The sequence below is a fragment of the Myxine glutinosa genome, chromosome 6 (assembly GCF_964187855.1).
Source record: "Myxine glutinosa chromosome 6, kmMyxGlut1.1, whole genome shotgun sequence".
Lineage (NCBI taxonomy): Eukaryota > Metazoa > Chordata > Myxini > Myxiniformes > Myxinidae > Myxine > Myxine glutinosa.
Window position 1 is genome coordinate 5,057,998 of NC_136266.1, and position 19,096 is coordinate 5,077,093.

The 19,096-nt window shown below is 44.4% G+C and overlaps 2 protein-coding genes across 3 annotated transcripts; one reads left to right on the forward strand and one right to left on the reverse strand.

Moving 5' to 3' along the window:
• Positions 1 to 2,215: 2,215 nt before the first annotated feature.
• LOC137429555 (THAP domain-containing protein 1) lies at positions 2,216 to 9,134 on the reverse strand. 2 transcript variants are annotated; one of them, XM_078779576.1, is made up of 3 exons: positions 9,014 to 9,134; positions 3,301 to 3,496; positions 2,216 to 2,964 (listed from the first exon to the last, which is right to left on the reverse strand). In XM_078779576.1, the coding sequence occupies exons 2-3, from the start codon at positions 3,448 to 3,450 to the stop codon at positions 2,560 to 2,562; spliced, it is 555 nt and encodes a 184-aa protein (XP_078635702.1). In that variant the 5' UTR covers positions 3,451 to 3,496; positions 9,014 to 9,134; the 3' UTR covers positions 2,216 to 2,559. The 2 variants fall into 2 exon arrangements, with proteins under 2 accessions (XP_078635702.1, XP_067975659.2); XM_068119558.2 differs by having other exon boundaries at positions 8,768 to 9,134.
• Positions 9,135 to 10,982: 1,848 nt separating this feature from the next.
• LOC137429556 (dnaJ homolog subfamily C member 30, mitochondrial) lies at positions 10,983 to 14,542 on the forward strand. Its single transcript, XM_068119559.2, has 2 exons — positions 10,983 to 11,706; positions 13,760 to 14,542. The coding sequence occupies exons 1-2, from the start codon at positions 11,323 to 11,325 to the stop codon at positions 14,018 to 14,020; spliced, it is 645 nt and encodes a 214-aa protein (XP_067975660.1). The 5' UTR covers positions 10,983 to 11,322; the 3' UTR covers positions 14,021 to 14,542.
• The last annotated feature ends 4,554 nt before the right edge of the window (positions 14,543 to 19,096 follow it).

Consider the following 19,096-nt stretch of genomic DNA (forward strand, 5'->3'; position numbering starts at 1 on the left):
GGATAGGAAAGAGCACGGAAGATGAAACTGCGGGGCAGAAAATATGCACCTGAGAGTATTGAGGGAGGTGGCTAAGCAGGTAAGCGAGATGTTATCAGAGCAGGTAAGTGAGATGTTATAAGAGCAGGTAAGTGAGATGTTATAAGAGCAGATAAACGAGATATCAGAGCAGGTAAGTGAGATGTTATCAGAGCAGGTAAGTGAGATGTTATAAGAGCAGGTAAGGAAGAGATGGCTGAGCAGGTAAGGAAGAGATGGCTGAGCAGGTAAGGAAGAGATGGCTGAGCAGGTAAGTGAGATGTTATAAGAGCAGGTAAGCGAGATGTTATCAGAGCAGGTAAACGAGATATCAGAGCAGGTAAGCGAGATCTTATAAGAGCAGGTAAGCGAGATGTTATAAGAGCAGATAAACGAGATATCAGAGCAGGTAAGCGAGATGTTATAAGAGCAGGTAAGCGAGATGTTATAAGAGCAGATAAACGAGATATCAGAGCAGGTAAGTGAGATGTTATCAGAGCAGGTAAGCGAGATGTTATCAGAGCAGGTAAGTGAGATGTTATAAGAGCAGATAAACGAGATATCAGAGCAGGTAAGTGAGATGTTATCAGAGCAGGTAAGGAAGAGATGGCTGAGCAGGTAAGGAAGAGATGGCTGAGCAGGTAAGGAAGAGATGGCTGAGCAGGTAAGGAAGAAATGGCTGAGCAGGTAAGCGTGAGGTTATCAGAGCAGGTGAAATGTTATCAGAACAGGTAAGCGACAAGCTAACGGATATATTTAAGATCTTACTGGAGTCAGGACAGGTATCAGGATTGGAGAGAAGCAAATGTAACTCGTTATTTAATAAAGGGTCAAGAGAAGAATTGTGGAAATGTACACCTGTTAGGTTGACTTCAGGTGTAGGTAAGGTGGTGGAGACATTAATTAGGGACCAGATGAGGAAGCATTAAAAGAAATCTAAACTAAGTAAAGGTAGTCAGCAGGAGCGGACTGGGTCTTCAAACCGGGCTGGGCATCCTTCACCTCGGTCGGCCCATTATTCATTAACATGGCCTCATGTTGCTTCTTGCTGCTCTGGACATCGTGAGAGAGATGATCGGCTGTGCAGGAATCATACTGCCGAGGTAGTTTTACAACTTCCAGAAATGTACCATGGTCGATCTCCTCATTGTCAGTGTGTGTGCTGCTTCTTCATTACTTCCTCTGCAGCTCAGTCCCCTCTTACCAATGAGTTTGACCACATCCACAACTCTTTACATCACTTGTCGTCTCTTTCTAACCTCATCATCATGATGTTGGCTACGTGCGCGCAGGTGAGCACCAACATGGCGGCTGTAAGACTAAAACCTGGCTTCAACCCACAGAACTCAAATAGACGTAGAAGAACTATGCCCGTTCACGACACACACACAGCGGTGGCCCCGCTCGCGCGCTCACGCCGCCATTTTAGTTAGCGCAAGAACTGAATAGGCGAACGTGTGCGCTAGCTAGGCCTAGTGGAAGTGGATGAGTGGACGTGAATTTTTATATTGGACGGTGTTGTGTTGCTTTTAAACACTATTTTATGAATTCTATTCATAATTTAAATCTCTGTCGAAGCATTTTCCTGGCATCTTGACATCGTTTATCCGAATTCCCCGGTAGTTTTCCATTTCATCTCTAGCTGCTAATCTCTCACTCCTTACTATTTGCTGGTTCTTGTACCCCCTCTCCCTCTCTTTCTCTTTCTGCCTATTGCTCCTTTCTCATGTACTTTTTACCACTCTCTCCCTCCTTCTCTTTCCTGCTCCTCTCTTCCTCTATTATTTTCCAGTTCTCAACATAATTGTCTCTCCAGCTCTAAAAACAAACACACAACCCCCCCCCCCCCCCTCTCTCTCTCTCTCTCCCCCTTTCCACTCCCTTCTCATGCCAATTCTCAGTATGATAGTTTCTCCATCACAGAACTTGACTTTTTTTGCTCTCCACTACCCCCCCCCCCCTCCTCCCCCTCATTCCTGTTCCCTTCTCTCACTCTACTATCTTCCCCTTCTGGTCATGTTTTTACATCTTCCCTTCCTCCCCCTCCCTCCCCCCCCCCCCCCCCCCCCCACACACACTCACTCTCTCTTTCTCTCTCTCTTTCTCTCTCTCTCGCTCTCTCTCTTTCTACTATATGCTCTCTCCCTCTCTCTTTCTACTATTTGTTAATTCTTTAAATCTATTCTATGAATCTATAATGATGAATGCAATTTAATATGCACGTTAAAACACAAGAACAAACATGAATATTTTTCTTAGTTTTCTAGTAATGTATTTTCCAATATTTCCATTCAGTCAAAATACAATACAGATATATATATTTCCCGTAGAAAAAGCATTAAAAACATATGCCATTACAACGTGTGTTACATTGTAATGTAAGTGTTACATTGTAAGTGTTACAAACAATAATGATGCCATTACAACATGTGAATGTCATTTTCACAAGCCATCCGAAGAAATCTCTGTATAAAAGCTCACTGGTGTTTGAACAAGATTAATTTTGATAATTGTTTTCTTACAAATGGTCCACTCAACTTCTCATTCTTCAATCGGGCATGATGATGCATTCGGATCTGCGGGGACATTGCAGGATGCTTGAAGCATGTCTAGTCCTTGCTCTGACATAAGATTTTTCTGTTTCAGGGTGTTTACCACGGTCTCTAGAGTGTCGACTTTTTTCCGAAGTCTACGAGATTTACGTTGAGTGTTTTTGAGTCGCTTTTGATGAGAGATGACAATATCTTGCATTTTGTCCAGCTTACGTTTCACACCCCTTGGACTATCCGAAACAAAGTAAGTGTGGTCATGATGATGTTGCTTGATTGGAGATGTAGGCAGTGCCTTGCTGGATGAACCCGCCAAGCACTGTGGTGTTTCTGAAGACGAAGTTGGAGAGTCGTTCTGGCTGGTTCTTGGACGAGGTGGTTTGCGCTGTTTCACAGTCTAAAAGTGACAAAGATAAAAATAAACAAAAGAAAATGTATAACTAGACTAGTTCAGTTTCCCAAAATTCACAAATTATATATGTATAGTACATGTATGTGTTACTGCCTTTGGAATGGATCAGACAATTTGTCTGCATTTCAATGGTAGCTTAAACTTCATCGGAACTTTAGATTGATAAAAATGTTTATTTTGTATTTTTCATTCATTCATTTATTATGATATATATTTTTGGTTGTCAGAAAGTTTGGAAGGAAAATTTTATTTTATTTTATTTTGGCCTCTATTCTTTAGTTAGTAAACCGGCCTAATGCAAGAATTCTGAATTTTACTTACCTTTTGGAGATGATTTGGGAAGTTGAAAATGGTTGGAATTGAACCTTGGCGAAGTCTGGTTATCAGGCCAGTACGGTCAAAGCACTCAGCATCAAAATGATCCGAGCATAGGCTGGCATACTTGCTGGGTGTCCACTTGTCCCTCCTCATCTTTACGAGCCATTCTTTCTGAAGGGTTGAACCATCCTTGGGAAATCTATATTCAAAAGAAAAGACAAAATTTGTGAGCCCCCTTGGGTCTTTGCCCACCCCCCCCCAACCAAAACTGCTTCCTACGCGCCTGCCCCCCACATGTTTTCTACACTCTATATACGGTACAGTGTCCGAAAATTCAATCACTAGACCATACTCTAGCCCCCAATATTTTTTGCTTGGCGACATTGTACACACAGCAAGGGAAATACTTTATCAAGCTTTATTTCTTTTATCAGTTAAACTCGTAATGTTATCTTGGCTCTCACCCTACATTATGATCAACTAGTAGTGGGGGGGCCAATGTTTTCCCGTTGAATTCAAATGTTAATTTGTGGACACTGGTTGGGTTGTCTTTAGGGATGATAGAAGTTGTAGAAAAAATATGTCTCCATTTTTTTCAAGTTCTTTATAGCGGCCATTTTGGATTATCAAAATGGCGTTTGTTGAAAACCGAAATTGTCATTATCTTGGCTTCTAAATGACCTAGAGTGTTAATTTTGGTGTCCAAATGTACATATTTGCGGATACTTAATCCAATAAACACACATTTATACACCTACATATGATCAAAAGGGTTCTTATGGCAGCCATCTTGGATTTTCACGCACTTATGCCAACACATATATTTTTTTTTTCCATCATTTTCACTTCTAAATCACATAAAGGCTGGACTTTAGTGTTCAAATGTACACTTATAATGTCTTTGTGCAATATTTTTAGTTGGCAGTGTTCATTGTTACATTGAAGGATCTCCATCCTCCTCATCATCAGTGTTATCGATTCCCATGGGGCGCTCCTGACCCGTGTTACCACACACCTCTTCATCTGCCCCACACATACACATCTCAGAACAGTTGAGATGCTGAGACCTGCATGAGCAGTGAGACATGCATTGGGTCTTCTTGCAGTTACATTTGATTAGATGTGTGATGGCAGCTGGGGCTGGAGGGTCCTTGGTTGTGATGGGCACCAGCTGATCTCCTTCTGCTCTCCATCCATGTTCTGTTGGTTGTGGAAGCTGGGGGTCCGGTACATCAGCCTGATGCCACACCATGGGCTGGAAATGTGCACGAGCAATGGCTTCATGTAAAGCTCCCCGTGTTGGTGGCAGCTTCTGTGCCTCTAGCTGTTTCTTGGTAAACAGTCTCCACCTCAGCTTGCCCACATCCACAACTGTAGTACGAGGCTCATACAGCTGGCATACAAATGCCTCAATGTCACTTTCTGTGTCAGCTCTCAGCTCCTCAGAGGCCCCAAGGTCATGAAACGCAGATACCACCTCAACAGAGCACCTATTGAGGGCTTGCCAACATGTGAGCTTTCCCTTGCCGGCAAACCGACCAGTCTGGTCTGCTCCCGTGAATGCATGGAATCCTGGTAGGGCTGCAGCCTTCCTGACACCAAGTTCATGTACTATTGGTTCCAGTGAGATTTGCCTCTTCTTGTTCCCCACACCCGTGATGAAGTATGCGTCTTTGCATAGTTCATGGTACCGGTGGAGTGCTAGGATGAATACATCAGTATCAGGTGACTGAATGTACAGCTGTGTTGCACCTCTTCGGACGGCATCTAGACTGTGAAGAAAGATCCTCGTATCAGCCTCCTCCTGGGAGCTACGGAGATGCTGTACATCCATGCAGTTGGAGAAGACATCCTGCCTTGAAGTGACGATGAAGACCTTGGTAGTCCCCTCAAAGTGACACAGAGCTTTCTTTGCCAGATAGACAGTTAGCTCATCTTTGGTGTTGGTGTGCGACAGGAACTGTTTTGCTGTCAGTTTCCCAATCAGGGTGCTGTCTTGAACGTGGTAAGCAGTGGGCGGCTTGCCACCTTGGCGCCTCTCCCGTGTGGCCTCTTTCAGTGAATTTGGCAGATCATATCGGTCAAACACGAGGTGGACTTCATCATACCCGTTGGTCTTGCAGTCCAGTGTTGCATTGAAATGGCCAGCCCACTGGGCACATGTTTTGACCCATTGTGGCTTACCCATTGCTTGCACTAATGCCATGCCGTCTATGACAGTCACCTTCTTGGGAGGGGGTGGAGTATGTTCAGGATTGTCGTCGTCTGGCTGCTGACCAGTGCCAGTTGACTTCTTGGGTAGATCTTCTAGGATGGTCCTCTATGGCATTCCCAGCAGCCCTCAGTGCAGCCATCACAGTGTGCATCTCCCCTAGTCGCAGTACCCACTTGCCTTTGCAGTCATCTCTGGTCATCTCCAGCTGTTTGGCTCGCTCATACAGGGCCATGTCTAAGGTGATCACTGTCTTCCTATCGGGACCCATGACCATGCAGTTGATTTGCTGTGTCTGTTTCAAGACTGTTATCAGTGTTTGCCATTCATGGGCTGGTGCTGCTACCAATGGCAGGGCGTTGACCTCTGTCAGAGGCTTCGAAGAGGAGAGCAGTGAGTTGTAGGCTGTCCAAGTTGGGATATTGTGATGCTTGATCCTACTGCCAGGTGGTTGTTTTGGATCGTGGACGAGTGACCCAACAGGGTCAGCATGCTGGGGTTCTGCAGCTTGCAGCTGGTCATCTGGTGGGATGATGTCGTCTTGTACGTCCTCAGCTTCAGCTGTTCGCATGATTGTGCGTGAAAGTAGCCACACTGTGTCCGTCGCAGAGTACGGCTTGGTGACATCTGGGTTTGACCGTGTCTTGAAGCTATACGTGGTACCTGTGGCAGATTGTTTGTTTGGTGCTTGGCAAGGAACAAAGTCTGGAGCAGTCAGAACCTTGAGTGAGCGGTGTCTGGCCTTTCGGTCATGTAGTGTCAGTGTTCTATGTTCATCTGTGGAGGGTGCATGTTCCCGTCGTTGGTAGAGTGCCCAGGCTGTAGCATGGAGTGTCCGCTTCCCATCAGGTGTGTCTTCATTGAAGTCACTGTTGTCCACTGCAAAGAAGACAAACGTCCCTATGCGCATGGTTCTTGGAAAGTATACACCCTGTTCTGTCGTAGACTCTATGACTGAGTTGGCCAGCTGTGTCTCCAACCGCAAGATCCGACTATAATATCAACAGCCCTGGTCCGCCCTGGTTCGCTGACCCATGCAGGAAATCCAGAAGCTTCTTGTTTCTGGTGGACTGATGGACTACAATGGCAACGGCGAGCTGCTGTGGCCATTCTAAGCGATGGCGGAATGGTGCATCTGGCTCTTTGGGCTTGTACGTGACTTGGCGTTTTGACTTGTAGCCGTACATGATGTTCTGACTGATGGTTATAACATCTCGATGAATAGTGGCTGAGCGCATAGTCTCTGGCTCAATGCTCGTGGCTGGTCCTTCCAGTAGCCAGCGGAGGAAAGCATAGAGTACTTTGGGTACATGCTTTTCAGCATCATCAGTGTTCATTTCTCCTTCAAATTGCCATGGGTGCTTGTTCTGACAAGCAATGGCACTGCGGAGAACAGAGGCACTCTCAAACAGTTGTTCGATGTTTTTTTCATTTGTCTTCGTCATTGCATCTTCGACAGCTGCATCACGCACGGCAGTGGAGAATACACAGTCTGACTCGTTTCGACGTTTTGGTTTCATGAAGTGAACGTCATCAATGTGAGAGTTGATTTTCTCCTTCATGCCTTGGGTAGTAGGTGATGGGACATTGTGCACACCATTATTGTCAAGAATCCTGGAGTAAACCGACTTCAGGTCAGACATGTTGAGAATTTCACCAGCTTGGAGTAGAGAGCGAACAAGGCTGACAAACTCAATGTCTGCGGCTATTTTGATAACATTAGTTTCTTGCAGTATGTGTTCTTTGTCATCACTTGATGTCCCACTCTTGGGAGCACGTTGGACATTCTGCACCCAGCATGGGAGATGATACTTGACGTCGATCGCATGAGCATCATGTGCACTGATGGCAGCACTCAGCTGAACTTTCCACTTGTGGTTGCTGCCTTCTTCAACAGCTTTCTTCAGCTGTTTACCTGCGTTGAACGTGCATACAACATGTACACTTTCCTTAGTGACCTCTTGACAGAAGAAACAAAGGTCTCTGTTGAATGGAGTTGATGATGAACGTGTGAAGCGAAGAGTCTCGTCTTGCGTAGAACCTGAGGTACTTGCAGCGGCAGGTGCAGAAGAAGGACGTCCACACCTCTTATGAAGATGCTGGGTGTCGCCATGTTCGCAGGCTTTCTGGTGGCGAACTCTAGCACGCTCCAGGTGAGCAGTGTTGCATGTAGATCCATAACATGCCCGGTGCCACTTTGCTTTATTGTTCCTCAAGTCAGTGGCAGTGAAACAGCTTAATCGTTCGCTGATCTGTTTGAAGTCGGCATCACCATATCGTGCCCTCTCCTGGATGAACTGGAGAAACTTTGCATATGAGCCCAGTGCTGGCTCAGTCACTAGTGCACCTTGGGGATCCTGGCACTGAATGCAAAGTGTGAAATCAGTTTCTTTCTTGGTTTTCTTGCTTTTTGGCTCCATCATAGCTCAGGGTCACGAATCTGGAACATACAAATAACAAATAACAATTAAGATAGATGTGCATTAAGTTAGATTTTGGACACTGGTTCGGCTGTGCCATAAAAACCTATTTTTATCCCTTGTAGGTTATTAAAGAAGGTTTCATTCAATTCTCTATCCCCAAAAATGTACAACTGGACACCAGAATCGAAACTCTAGGTCATTTAGAAGCCAAGATAATGGAATTTTACGTTTTCGACATCCGCCATTTTGAAAATCCAAAATGGCCGCCATAAAGAACTTGAAACAATTGGAGACATATTTTTTCTAGAACTTATATCATCCCTAAAGACAGCCCAACCAGTGTCCAAAAATTAACAAGCAATTTCACCGGGCATTTCAATCTGCTACATTGGCCCCCCCACTATAGGGCAAATGGGCACAGATTGCACTCACTCACGCGTCACACCAATATTTTCCACAAAGTAACAATTACTAACGATAAAGAAAGCGATTACAAAATACAACCCTATTAGTCTAATTAGACGACAAATGTTAACCTAGATCCTTGATAACTGAACATGTTTATGCATCTCCTAACAGCCCAAAATTGTGTGTGGCTCAACAAAATTGGGAGAGAAGAGATTAAGAGCTAGAGTCCTTAAGTTCAAGCAAAGGCACGGCCTTTGGTTCAAGTCAAAATGCACTGACAAATCCGCAAACACACACACACACACAAACACACACAAACTAACAGATGGGACTACATAAACGAAAAACTACATCTGTGCATAACGTGAAAGTTTAACTAGAGTTTGGCGAGTAAACTCTTCATAATTAAGAAAAATAAATTACTTACTTGTGGAATGTTTTCCCAGAACCTTTCACAAGTCGATTTGTACAGTTTATTGCAGCACAAGAAGGCATATTGCTGATATTTGTTGAACATTCACACTGCTCATGTTAACAATAGGCCTATCTGTACGCAGAAAGCGGTGGTGTCTTGCGCTAACTAAAATGGCTGCCGCGTTGCGGCGGAGGGGCCACACAGCGGCCTGCATAGACTTCTACGTCTATTTGAGTTCTGTGCTTCAACCCCCCTCACCTCACAGCCCAAAGCCTTCAACCAGACATATTAACAGGCTCCTCCCCCTCCATTCCCGCTCTTCAAAGCAAAGCGGTAAAAATTGTTGTGTCGCCCGAGCAACGGTACCCGCCCTGAGGGCGGGGCTTCAATTGGGAGGCGCGATTTATATAAACATCCGTTAACTATCACACGCAAATCATCAAAATCTAAACAGTATTTTTAGAATTTCAATTTAAAAAACCACATCACAGTTCATATCGGTAAATATTATTCCATCGTGTTTCAAATCGTGATTAGTGACGTCAACTGTACGCGTTTCTTTAGGAAAAAAATGGAATGATTTTGTTTCTCTTCTTCAGCTTCGAACTTCAGGACACACGACATTGCTGATAAAAGTTCCTTTTCTCTCTTTGAAGTTCTTGGCAAACATTTTTATATTGTCACTGCTGCCAACGCGACGCCATGGCATTATTCATAACTTTCATTCATTTCATTCATTCATTTAATGATCATTAAACATTATTCTTACGATCATTAAACGTTCATTAAACATGAAACGCTCATTAAACGATTACGAAAATAAAAACGAAAAACATTACGAAATTACGTTCATGTTGACCGTCACATCAAACACCACCGTGAACACAGACATCGTCACAATGAAACATCGTCACAGACGTTACATGAATCACTCCTTCCAAGCATTTACACTGGATATATTAGTACATGTATATGAAGCTCAAAGGGTTAATTTAAAGGGATGCTGGATTGTTGCCAACCTTCAACACTTCTAATTTACTATTTCGTGATATGTAGATGCTAAAATTATTTCATAATGTACAGATAAGACATTGTAGATGATTGGCGAGCGCAAGCTCACTCTGCCTGCTAAAAGGGCCACCGAGCGCGTCCATTGGGTACTTCACTGTTTTGCACGAGTGGCTACCTTGCTCCGCTTTACCATATTTGATTCGAACTATGCCTATTACACCGCCATGCGCACCATACCTATTACACCGCCATGCGCACCGTGCCTATTACACCGCCATGCGCAAGGTACCTATTACTATTACACCGCCATGCGCACCGTGCCTATTACACCGCCATGCGCACCGTGCCTATTACACCGCCAACCCGCACCGTGCCTATTACACCGCCATGCGCACCATGCCTATTACACCGCCATGCGCAAGGTACCTATTACTATTACACCGCCATGCGCACCGTGCCTATTACACCGCCATGCGCACCGTGCCTATTACACCGCCATGCGCAAGGTACTTTACTATTACACCGCCATGCGCACCGTGCCTATTACACCGCCATGCGCAAGGTACTATTACTATTACACCGCCATGCGCACCGTGCCTATTACACCGCCATGCGCACTGTGCCTATTACACCGCCATGCGCACCATGCCTTTTACACCGCCATGCGCAAGGTACTATTACTATTACACCGCCATGCGCACCGTGCCTATTACACCGCCATGCGCACTGTGCCTATTACACCGCCATGCGCACCATGCCTTTTACACCGCCATGCGCAAGGTACTATTACTATTACACCGCCATGCGCACCGTGCATATTACACCGCCATGCGCACCATGCCTATTACACCGCCATGCGCAAGGTACCTATTACTATTACACCGCCATGCGCACCGTGCCTATTACACCGCCATGCGCAAGGTACTATTACTATTACACCGCCATGCGCACCGTGCCTATTACACCGCCATGCGCACCGTGCCTATTACACCGCCATGCGCACCGTGCCTATTACACCGCCATGCACACCATGCCTATTACACCGCCATGCGCACCGTGCCTATTACACCGTGCCTATTACACCGCCATGCGCACCATGCCTATTACACCGCCATGCGCACCGTGCCTATTACACCGCCATGCGCACCATGCCTATTACACCGCCATGCGCACCGTGCCAATTACACCGCCATGCGCAAGGTACCTATTACTATTACACATACACCCTCAACGGTATTTTCCGCGCAAAGGGGGAAACGTAAATGGTGAAAACACTCGGTCCGATGTTGCCTTTGGGTTGCACTCGATTTTAATAAGACCGATTTGTCCCAGGTAACTGAATCTAGGAGATGGGAGACTTAGAGAAAAGCATTCGTACGTGTTGATCTTTCCGAGCGGCCACCTGCCCGGTTTTGATGATGTTCATGGAGGAATTCGGATCGGCAGGAAGTGGACCTCGGTCACCTCGCCATCGGTAAAGGTTGGAGCGTTGAATATACGTTCATCAATATCTTTTATAATGATACACACAGGTGTACAGGGGACATAGGTATCCCATGAAAGGTGTGTTTTCCTTCATGATGTGGTTTCGTTGCCGACCCGCGGGTCATCGTACACCTTGGTGCTGTCCGTGCATCGCCGTCTTCCTGCGATCCGTGTCGACTCACAGAGTACGGGCCAAAGGTGTTAATGGCCACACGAATGATAGAGCGACTTCTACCAACCTGTACTCGGTTCTTGGCGTGAACCCGGAGACATCACCTTCGCAAATCAAAGGTGCTTATTACCGGCAGTCCTTCCTGTACCACCCAGATCGCAACCACGGAAGCCAGGAGGCGGTGCGGAGGTTCACGGCGGTGGTTGAGGCGTACACGGTTCTTGGTAACCCTTGGCTACGCAGGAAATACGATCAAGGTGTTCTCACGGCGTCTGATATACAGGTGAGCTGGGGTAAACCGATCCGACTCGTCACGTGGCACAAGAGTCAAAGTACTACCTGTACTCATTATAGGCTATGAGCCAGACCCCCCAAATTGACCGGTCGGTACCATACAGATGGAGTAAGGCTCATTGTGATTTTTAGCAAGATATATGTCCCTAGATATGAAAAAAAAGTGATAGCAGTGTATAACTCTCGGCCATCTCTGTGTTATCACCCGAAATATTATTATACGCCCGCTTCGCTTCGCCAAAAAATGTGATATTTGCTAAAATTGGAATAAATATGTTTTTAAGGACCACAGAGTGCCGAGATCGAGATCGAGATCGTATTTGTTCGAGAGATCATGATAAACCTAGAGTGTGGAGCAAGTTTGCATGCATTGTGAAATATAATGTAGCTGATGTTACAAACCTACTTTAGGATACTAGCTAATACCAAAAATTACACTGAGATACCAAAAGTAGTAGACGAATAAACCTAAAATGTTCAAAAGCTATGTTTCGTTCCACAATATCAAAATTAGGGGGTATGGTTGAACATATTTTGAACTTTGCCAAAATATGTGCCCCAAACAACCACCATATTACAAAGTAATGATATATTCCAATGCAGTGGTTCCTTGCGAAGATTTTGAGGGGTCAAATGTTACTCTGGGAGTTTTCATTTTTGAAATATTGACAAAAATGTACAATGTGAATTCTGAACTCGAAGCGATTTCGACCACTTTTTCACTACATTTAACATATTTTTTGTCATTATATCAATATTTTGATAAATAACCCCCACAAATGTTCTATATTTCTATTACTATATTAGTTGGCATCCAGTATGCAAATTATTGGCACTCTGTGGTCCTTAAAAACATATTTATTCCAATTTTAGCAAATATCACATTTTTTGGCGAAGCGAAGCGGGCGTATAATAATATTTCGGGTGATAACACAGAGATGGCCGAGAGTTATACACTGCTATCACTTCTTTTTCATATCTAGGGACATATATCTTGCTAAAAATCACAATGAGCCTTACTCCATCTGTATGGTACCGACCAACCCCCTTGGCTCATAGCCTACTATGTCGATGTAACCTGACCAGTCTTCATCATCCGTGATGCATCAAAGTTTGTTCATGGCATTAAAAAAAATCACCTGGTATAGGGGGATGGGTCAAAGCGGGTCCAGGTGTGACCCCCCAACCCCCCTCCCTCCCTAACTCCCCCAACCCGCTAAAACAAATAGATGTTTACTTTCTCCCCAATACGACACTCACCATTCTGATTAAACCTGACCACAACTTTCATCACCTGTACAACTAAACGTCCTATTTTCACCAAACTTCTGAAGACCAAGGTCACCTGATTCCTTGCAAATCCCATCAAAAATTTGCATATTAAGTAGGTCAATATAAAGGTCAAAGGTCATTACGCTTCGGGGATCGCTACTTTTGACTTCCAAAAAAGTATCCACCCGATTTTGATGTAACCTGGTCGGAATCACCTCTGCATGGTACTTTCACAAGTTTGTTCACACCATCGGCTAATTTAAATATTCCGTGCCTACCTGCGGTTCCCTGGTTTGTAATTGTAAGTTAAGCAGGATTGAGGTGGGGTGTGGAAAAAAAAAAAATGGAGAAGTAGACAAGAAAAGCGCATTAACGGGTCAATTTCAGGATTAAAGGGTCGACGAATATCGGCAGTGAAGCAACTGCAGGTACACGACCTTCACCTGGTAATAGGTGTGCAGAGTGGACAACCATAAGCGAGAAGGTAGAGCAGGTTGGCTGAAGATGTAGGAAGAATTATTTAAAAAAAAATTTTTTTTACTTTTCTTAAGCTGATCCAAAGCTCAAGGGTGAAATGATGGAGGACCAAGAATGCTTCCTTAAGGAACCTCCATAAATGAGACGAGAAGTAAGCAAAGCAGGTAACCCTTTAACACCAATGGAGGAAATGTTGCTAGGTACGGTGTACGTTCACATTGCCATCGGTCCTTTCCAGTAACTATGTACTGTATGGCAGAGACTTGTTCAATCTTTCCTCTTTTCCCCTCCAGGCTGCAGAAAGGACCGTGCGATCTCCGCTCGAGACCGCCGAGCCGACTCCTGGAGAGTGGCGTGCGAGTGGTGACAACACCTCACACGGTTTTGACACCTTTTACAGGTCCACCTACAGTCACCAGTTGCGTCAAGTACAGTATCGGAGGCAAAGGCGGAAAGAGATGCTCAACAGGGAAAAACTATCCAAAGAGAGCTTTATGCCGGTTGTCGTGCTGGTCATTGCGGTCATTTTCATCGGCTCGATATGTTATTTTTAACGAGACACCCAGAGTCGTAGTCTTCGTCGTCTAAGTGTTTGGGCCTTTCGCTCCCGGCATCGACTTGATGCTTCCCACAGGGTTATTCTATTTTCCTCTGACTCATAAACACTTGAATGAAAATCCTTTTTGCCTTTGATTACATCCGGTTTGTCTGTTCACGTGGAATACAATTACACTTTTCCACACCACACACACGCCCCATGGATCTCTATTGTGATGTGATCGGATTGGGGACGTGATGTCATCGACATGTCCATTGTGGGACAGTTCAGGGAAGGAAGGAAGAGCTTGTATCGTTGTCGTTGAATCCCTGTTTCCTAACAAAATGGCTGAATCTCGTCACATTAACATCCGCTTCCACAAACGGTTTGGTTGGCACGATGTAAGAACTACTTTACTCAAACTTGTACCTTTAAATAAATGTCTGTTTTAAGTACAGACGTGACGTCATAGTACTTTGTGCATGCAATCTATCTATCTTCTATATATATAAAATAAAGTTTTTGTTTGTTTGTTTGTTTATTTGTCTGCACACGCTAATATCCTGAACGGTGAAAGATAGGAGGAAACCTCTGAAACAAAAAATGTCGGGACGGGCTCCGGGAAGGTTTTAGGCAAGGTGTCGAGACCGGTCGAGGCCCACCTCAGCCAGGCTGCGCCCATTTCGCAATTAAAAGCTGAGCTGAATTATAGTAGTCAATCTTCCACGGCCACGAGTAAAAGCTGAATTGTAGTAGTAAATTCATTCAAAAAGAACCAAAAATGTCGGGACGGGCCCCAGGAAGGTTATAGGCTAGGTTGCGAGGCCGGTTGAGGCCGCCTCGGGCGGGCTGGGCCAATTTCGTAATTAAAAGCTGAGCTGAATTATAGTAGTCACTCTTCTACGGCTGCGAGTAAAAGCTGAATTATCTATCTATAATTCCAGTAATCTCTGTGTGTATGTGTGTGTGTCTGTGTGTGTGTGTGTGTGTGTTTGTCTGTGACCGCTGTTTCTCGACAACCACGGGTCCGATATACTTGAAACTTGCCAGGTATATTGCTGGGGACCCGAGGATGTGCCTTTTCAAGGTTTGAAATTAATCGGACAAGTGGTTCCCAAGGTATGGTCACCGTACTCGCAAGCCGTTCGCTTTGGCTTTGCGAATGGACCAAACCATTTCATGTAAATAGAGGGGGGGGTTCTACCGTACTCGCAAGCCGTTCGCTTTGGCTTTGCGAATGGACCAAACCATTTCATGTAAATAGAGGGGGGGGGGGGGGGGGTTCTGTGGTCGTTACTGCCACGTGGTTTCAAAGTTTTTTTTTGTTGTTGTTGTTTGCACGCATGTTTTTTTGCACGCACGTACGGGCAAGCACGTACGTGCGGGCACGCCCTAGTAGTAGTAAATTCATTCAAAAAGAACCAAAAATGTCGAGACGGGCCCCGGGAAGGTTATAGGCGAGGTAGCAAGGCCGGCCGAGGCTGCCTTGGCCGGGCTGGGCCAATTTCACAATTAAAATCTGAGCTGAATTATAGTAGTCAATCTTCTACGGCTGCGAGTAAAAGCTGAATTATAGTAGTAAATTCATGCAAAAAGAACCCGGGCAATGCCGGGTGCATTCGGCTAGTTGTAGATAACGCAGAAGTATAAAGAAGGGACAATGATGCTGATTTTTGTGCTCTTAACTCATCTATCCAGATCAGAAGGGTCTTGGTAGTTTTGTGCTCTAATCTCATCAATCCAGATCAGAAGCGTCTTGGTAGTTTTGTGCTCTGAACTCATCTATCCAGATCAGAAGAATCTTGGTAGTTTTGTGCTCTGAACTCATCTATCCAGATAAGAATCTTGGTAGGTTTGTGCTCTAAACTCATCTATCCAGATCAGAAGAATCTTGGTAGTTTTGTGCTCTGAACTAATCTATCCAGATCAGAAGGGTCTTGGTAGTTTTGTGCTCTAATCTCATCTATCCAGATTAGAAGGGTCTTGGTAGTTTTGTGCTCTAAACTCATCTATCCAGATGAAAAGGGTCTTGGTAGTTTTGTGCTCTAAACTCAGCTATCCAGATCAGAAGGGTCTTGGTAGTTTTGTGCTCTAATCTCATCTATCCAGATCAGAAGAATATTGGTAGTTTTGTGCTCTGAACTCATCTATCCAGATCAGAAGAATCTTGGTAGTTTTGTGCTCTAATCTCATCTATCCAGATCGGAAGGGTCTTGGTAGTTTTGTGCTCTCATCTCATCTATCCAGATCAGAAGAGTCTTGGTAGTTTTGTGCTCTAATCTCATCTATCCAGATGAGAAGGGTCTTGGTAGTTTTGTGCTCCAATCTCATCTATCCAGATCAGAAGTGTCTTGGTAGTTTTGTGCTCTAAACTCATCTATCCAGATCAGAAGGGTCTTGGTAGTTTTGTGCTCTAATCTCATCTATCCAGATGAGAAGGGTCTTGGTAGTTTTGTGCTCCAATCTCATCTGTCCAGATGAGAAGGGTTTTGGTAGTTTTGTGCTCCAATCTCATCTATCCAGATGAGAAGAGTCTTGGTAGTTTTGTGCTCTAAACTCAACTATCCAGATCAGAAGGGTCTTGGTAGTTTTGTGCTCTAAACTCAACTATCCAGATCAGAAGGGTCTTGGTAGTTTTGTGCTCCAATCTCATCTATCCAGATGAGAAGAGTCTTGGTAGTTTTGTGCTCTAAACTCAACTATCCAGATCAGAAGGGTCTTGGTAGTTTTGTGCTCTAAACTCATCTATCCAGATCAGAAGTGTCTTGGTAGTTTTGTGCTCTAATCTCAACTATCCAGATCAGAAGGGTCTTGGTAGTTTTGTGCTCCAATCTCATCTATCCAGATCAGAAGGGTCTTGGTAGTTTTGTGCTCTAATCTCATCTATCCAGATCAGAAGGGTCTTGGTAGTTTTGTGCTCGAAACTCATCTATCCAGATCAGAAGGGTCTTGGTAGTTTTGTGCTCCAATCATCGATCCAGATCAGAAGGGTCTTGTTAGTTTTGTGCTCTAAACTCATCTATCCAGATCAGAAGGGTCTTGGTAGTTTTGTGCTCGAAACTCATCTATCCAGATCAGAAGGGTCTTGGTAGTTTTGTGCTCCAATCTCATCAATCCAGATCAGAAAGGTCTTGGTAGTTTTGTGCTCTAATCTCATCTATCCAGATCAGAAGGGTCTTGGTAGTTTTGTGCTCTAATCTAATCTATCCAGATCAGAAGGGTCTTGGTAGTTTTGTGCTCTAATCTCATCTATCCAGATCAGAAGGGTCTTGGTAGTTTTGTGCTCGAAACTCATCTATCCAGATCAGAAGGGTCTTGGTAGTTTTGTGCTCCAATCATCGATCCAGATCAGAAGGGTCTTGTTAGTTTTGTGCTCTAAACTCATCTATCCAGATCAGAAGAATCTTGGTAGTTTTGTGCTCTAATCTCATCTATCCAGATCGGAAGGGTCTTGGTTGTTTTGTGCTCTCATCTCATCTATCCAGATCAGAAGAGTCTTGGTAGTTTTGTGCTCTGATCTCATCTATCCAGATCAGAAGAATCTTGGTAGTTTTGTGCTCTAATCTCATCTATCCAGATCGGAAGGGTCTTGGTAGTTTTGTGCTCTAATCTCATCTATCCAGATGAGAAGGGTCTTGGTAGTTTTGTGCTCCAATCTCATCTATCCAGATCAGAGGTGTCTTGGTAGTTTTGTGCTCTAAACTCATCTATCCAGATCAGAAGGGTCTTGGTAGTTTTGTGCTCTAATCTCATCTATCCAGATGAGAAGGGTCTTGGTAGTTTTGTGCTCCAATCTCATCTGTCCAAATGAGAAGAGTCTTGGTAGTTTTGTGCTCCAATCTCATCTATCCAGATCAGAAGGGTCTTGGTAGTTTTGTGCTCGAAACTCATCTATCCAGATCAGAAGGGTCTTGGTAGTTTTGTGCTCTAAACTCATCTATCCAGATCAGAAGGGTCTCGGTAGTTTTGTGCTAGAAACTCAACTATCCAGATCAGAAGGGTCTTGGTAGTTTTGTGCGCTAAACTCATCTATCCAGATCAGAAGGGTCTTGGTAGTTTTGTGCTCCAATCATCTATCCAGATCAGAAGAGTCTTGGTAGTTTTGTACTCTAAACTCATCTATCCAGATCAGAAGGGTCTTGGTAGTTTTGTGCTCCAATCATCTATCCAGATCAGAAGAGTCTTGGTAGTTTTGTGCTCTAAACTCATCTATCCAGATCAGAAGGGTCTTGTTAGTTTTGTGCTCTAAACTCATCTATCCAGATCAGAAGGGTCTTGGTAGTTTTGTGCTCGAAACTCATCTATCCAGATCAGAAGGGTCTTGGTAGTTTTGTGCTCCAATCTCATCAATCCAGATCAGAAGGGTCTTGGTAGTTTTGTGCTCTAATCTCATCTATCCAGATCAGAAGGGTCTTGGTAGTTTTGTGCTCGAAACTCATCTATCCAGATCAGAAGGGTCTTGGTAGTTTTGTGCTCTAAACTCATCTATCCAGATCAGAAGGGTCTCGGTAGTTTTGTGCTCGAAACTCATCTATCCAGATCAGAAGGGTCTTGGTAGTTTTGTGCTCTAAACTCATCTATCCAGATCAGAAGGGTCTTGGTAGTTTTGTGCTCTAAACTCATCTATCCAGATCAGAAGAGTCTTGGTAGTTTTGTGCTCTAAACTCATCTATCCAGATCAGAAGGGTCTTGGTAGTTTTGTGCTCTAAACTCATCTATCCAGATCAGAAGGGTCTCGGTAGTTTTGTGCTAGAAACTCAACTATCCAGATCAGAAGGGTCTTGGTAGTTTTGTGCTCTAAACTCATCTATCAAGATCAGAAGGGTCTTGGTAGTTTTGTGCTCCAATCATCTATCCAGATCAGAAGGGTCTTGGTAGTTTTGTGCTCTCAACTCATCTATCCAGATCAGAAGGGTCTTGGTAGTTTTGTGCTCTAATCTCATCTATCCAGATCAGAAGGGTCTTGGTAGTTTTGTGCTCTAAACTCATCCATCCAGATCAGAAGGGTCTTGGTAGTTTTGTGCTCCAATCATCGATCCAGATCAGAAGGGTCTTGGTAGTTTTGTGTGTGTGCGAGTGCGTTGAGTACAAT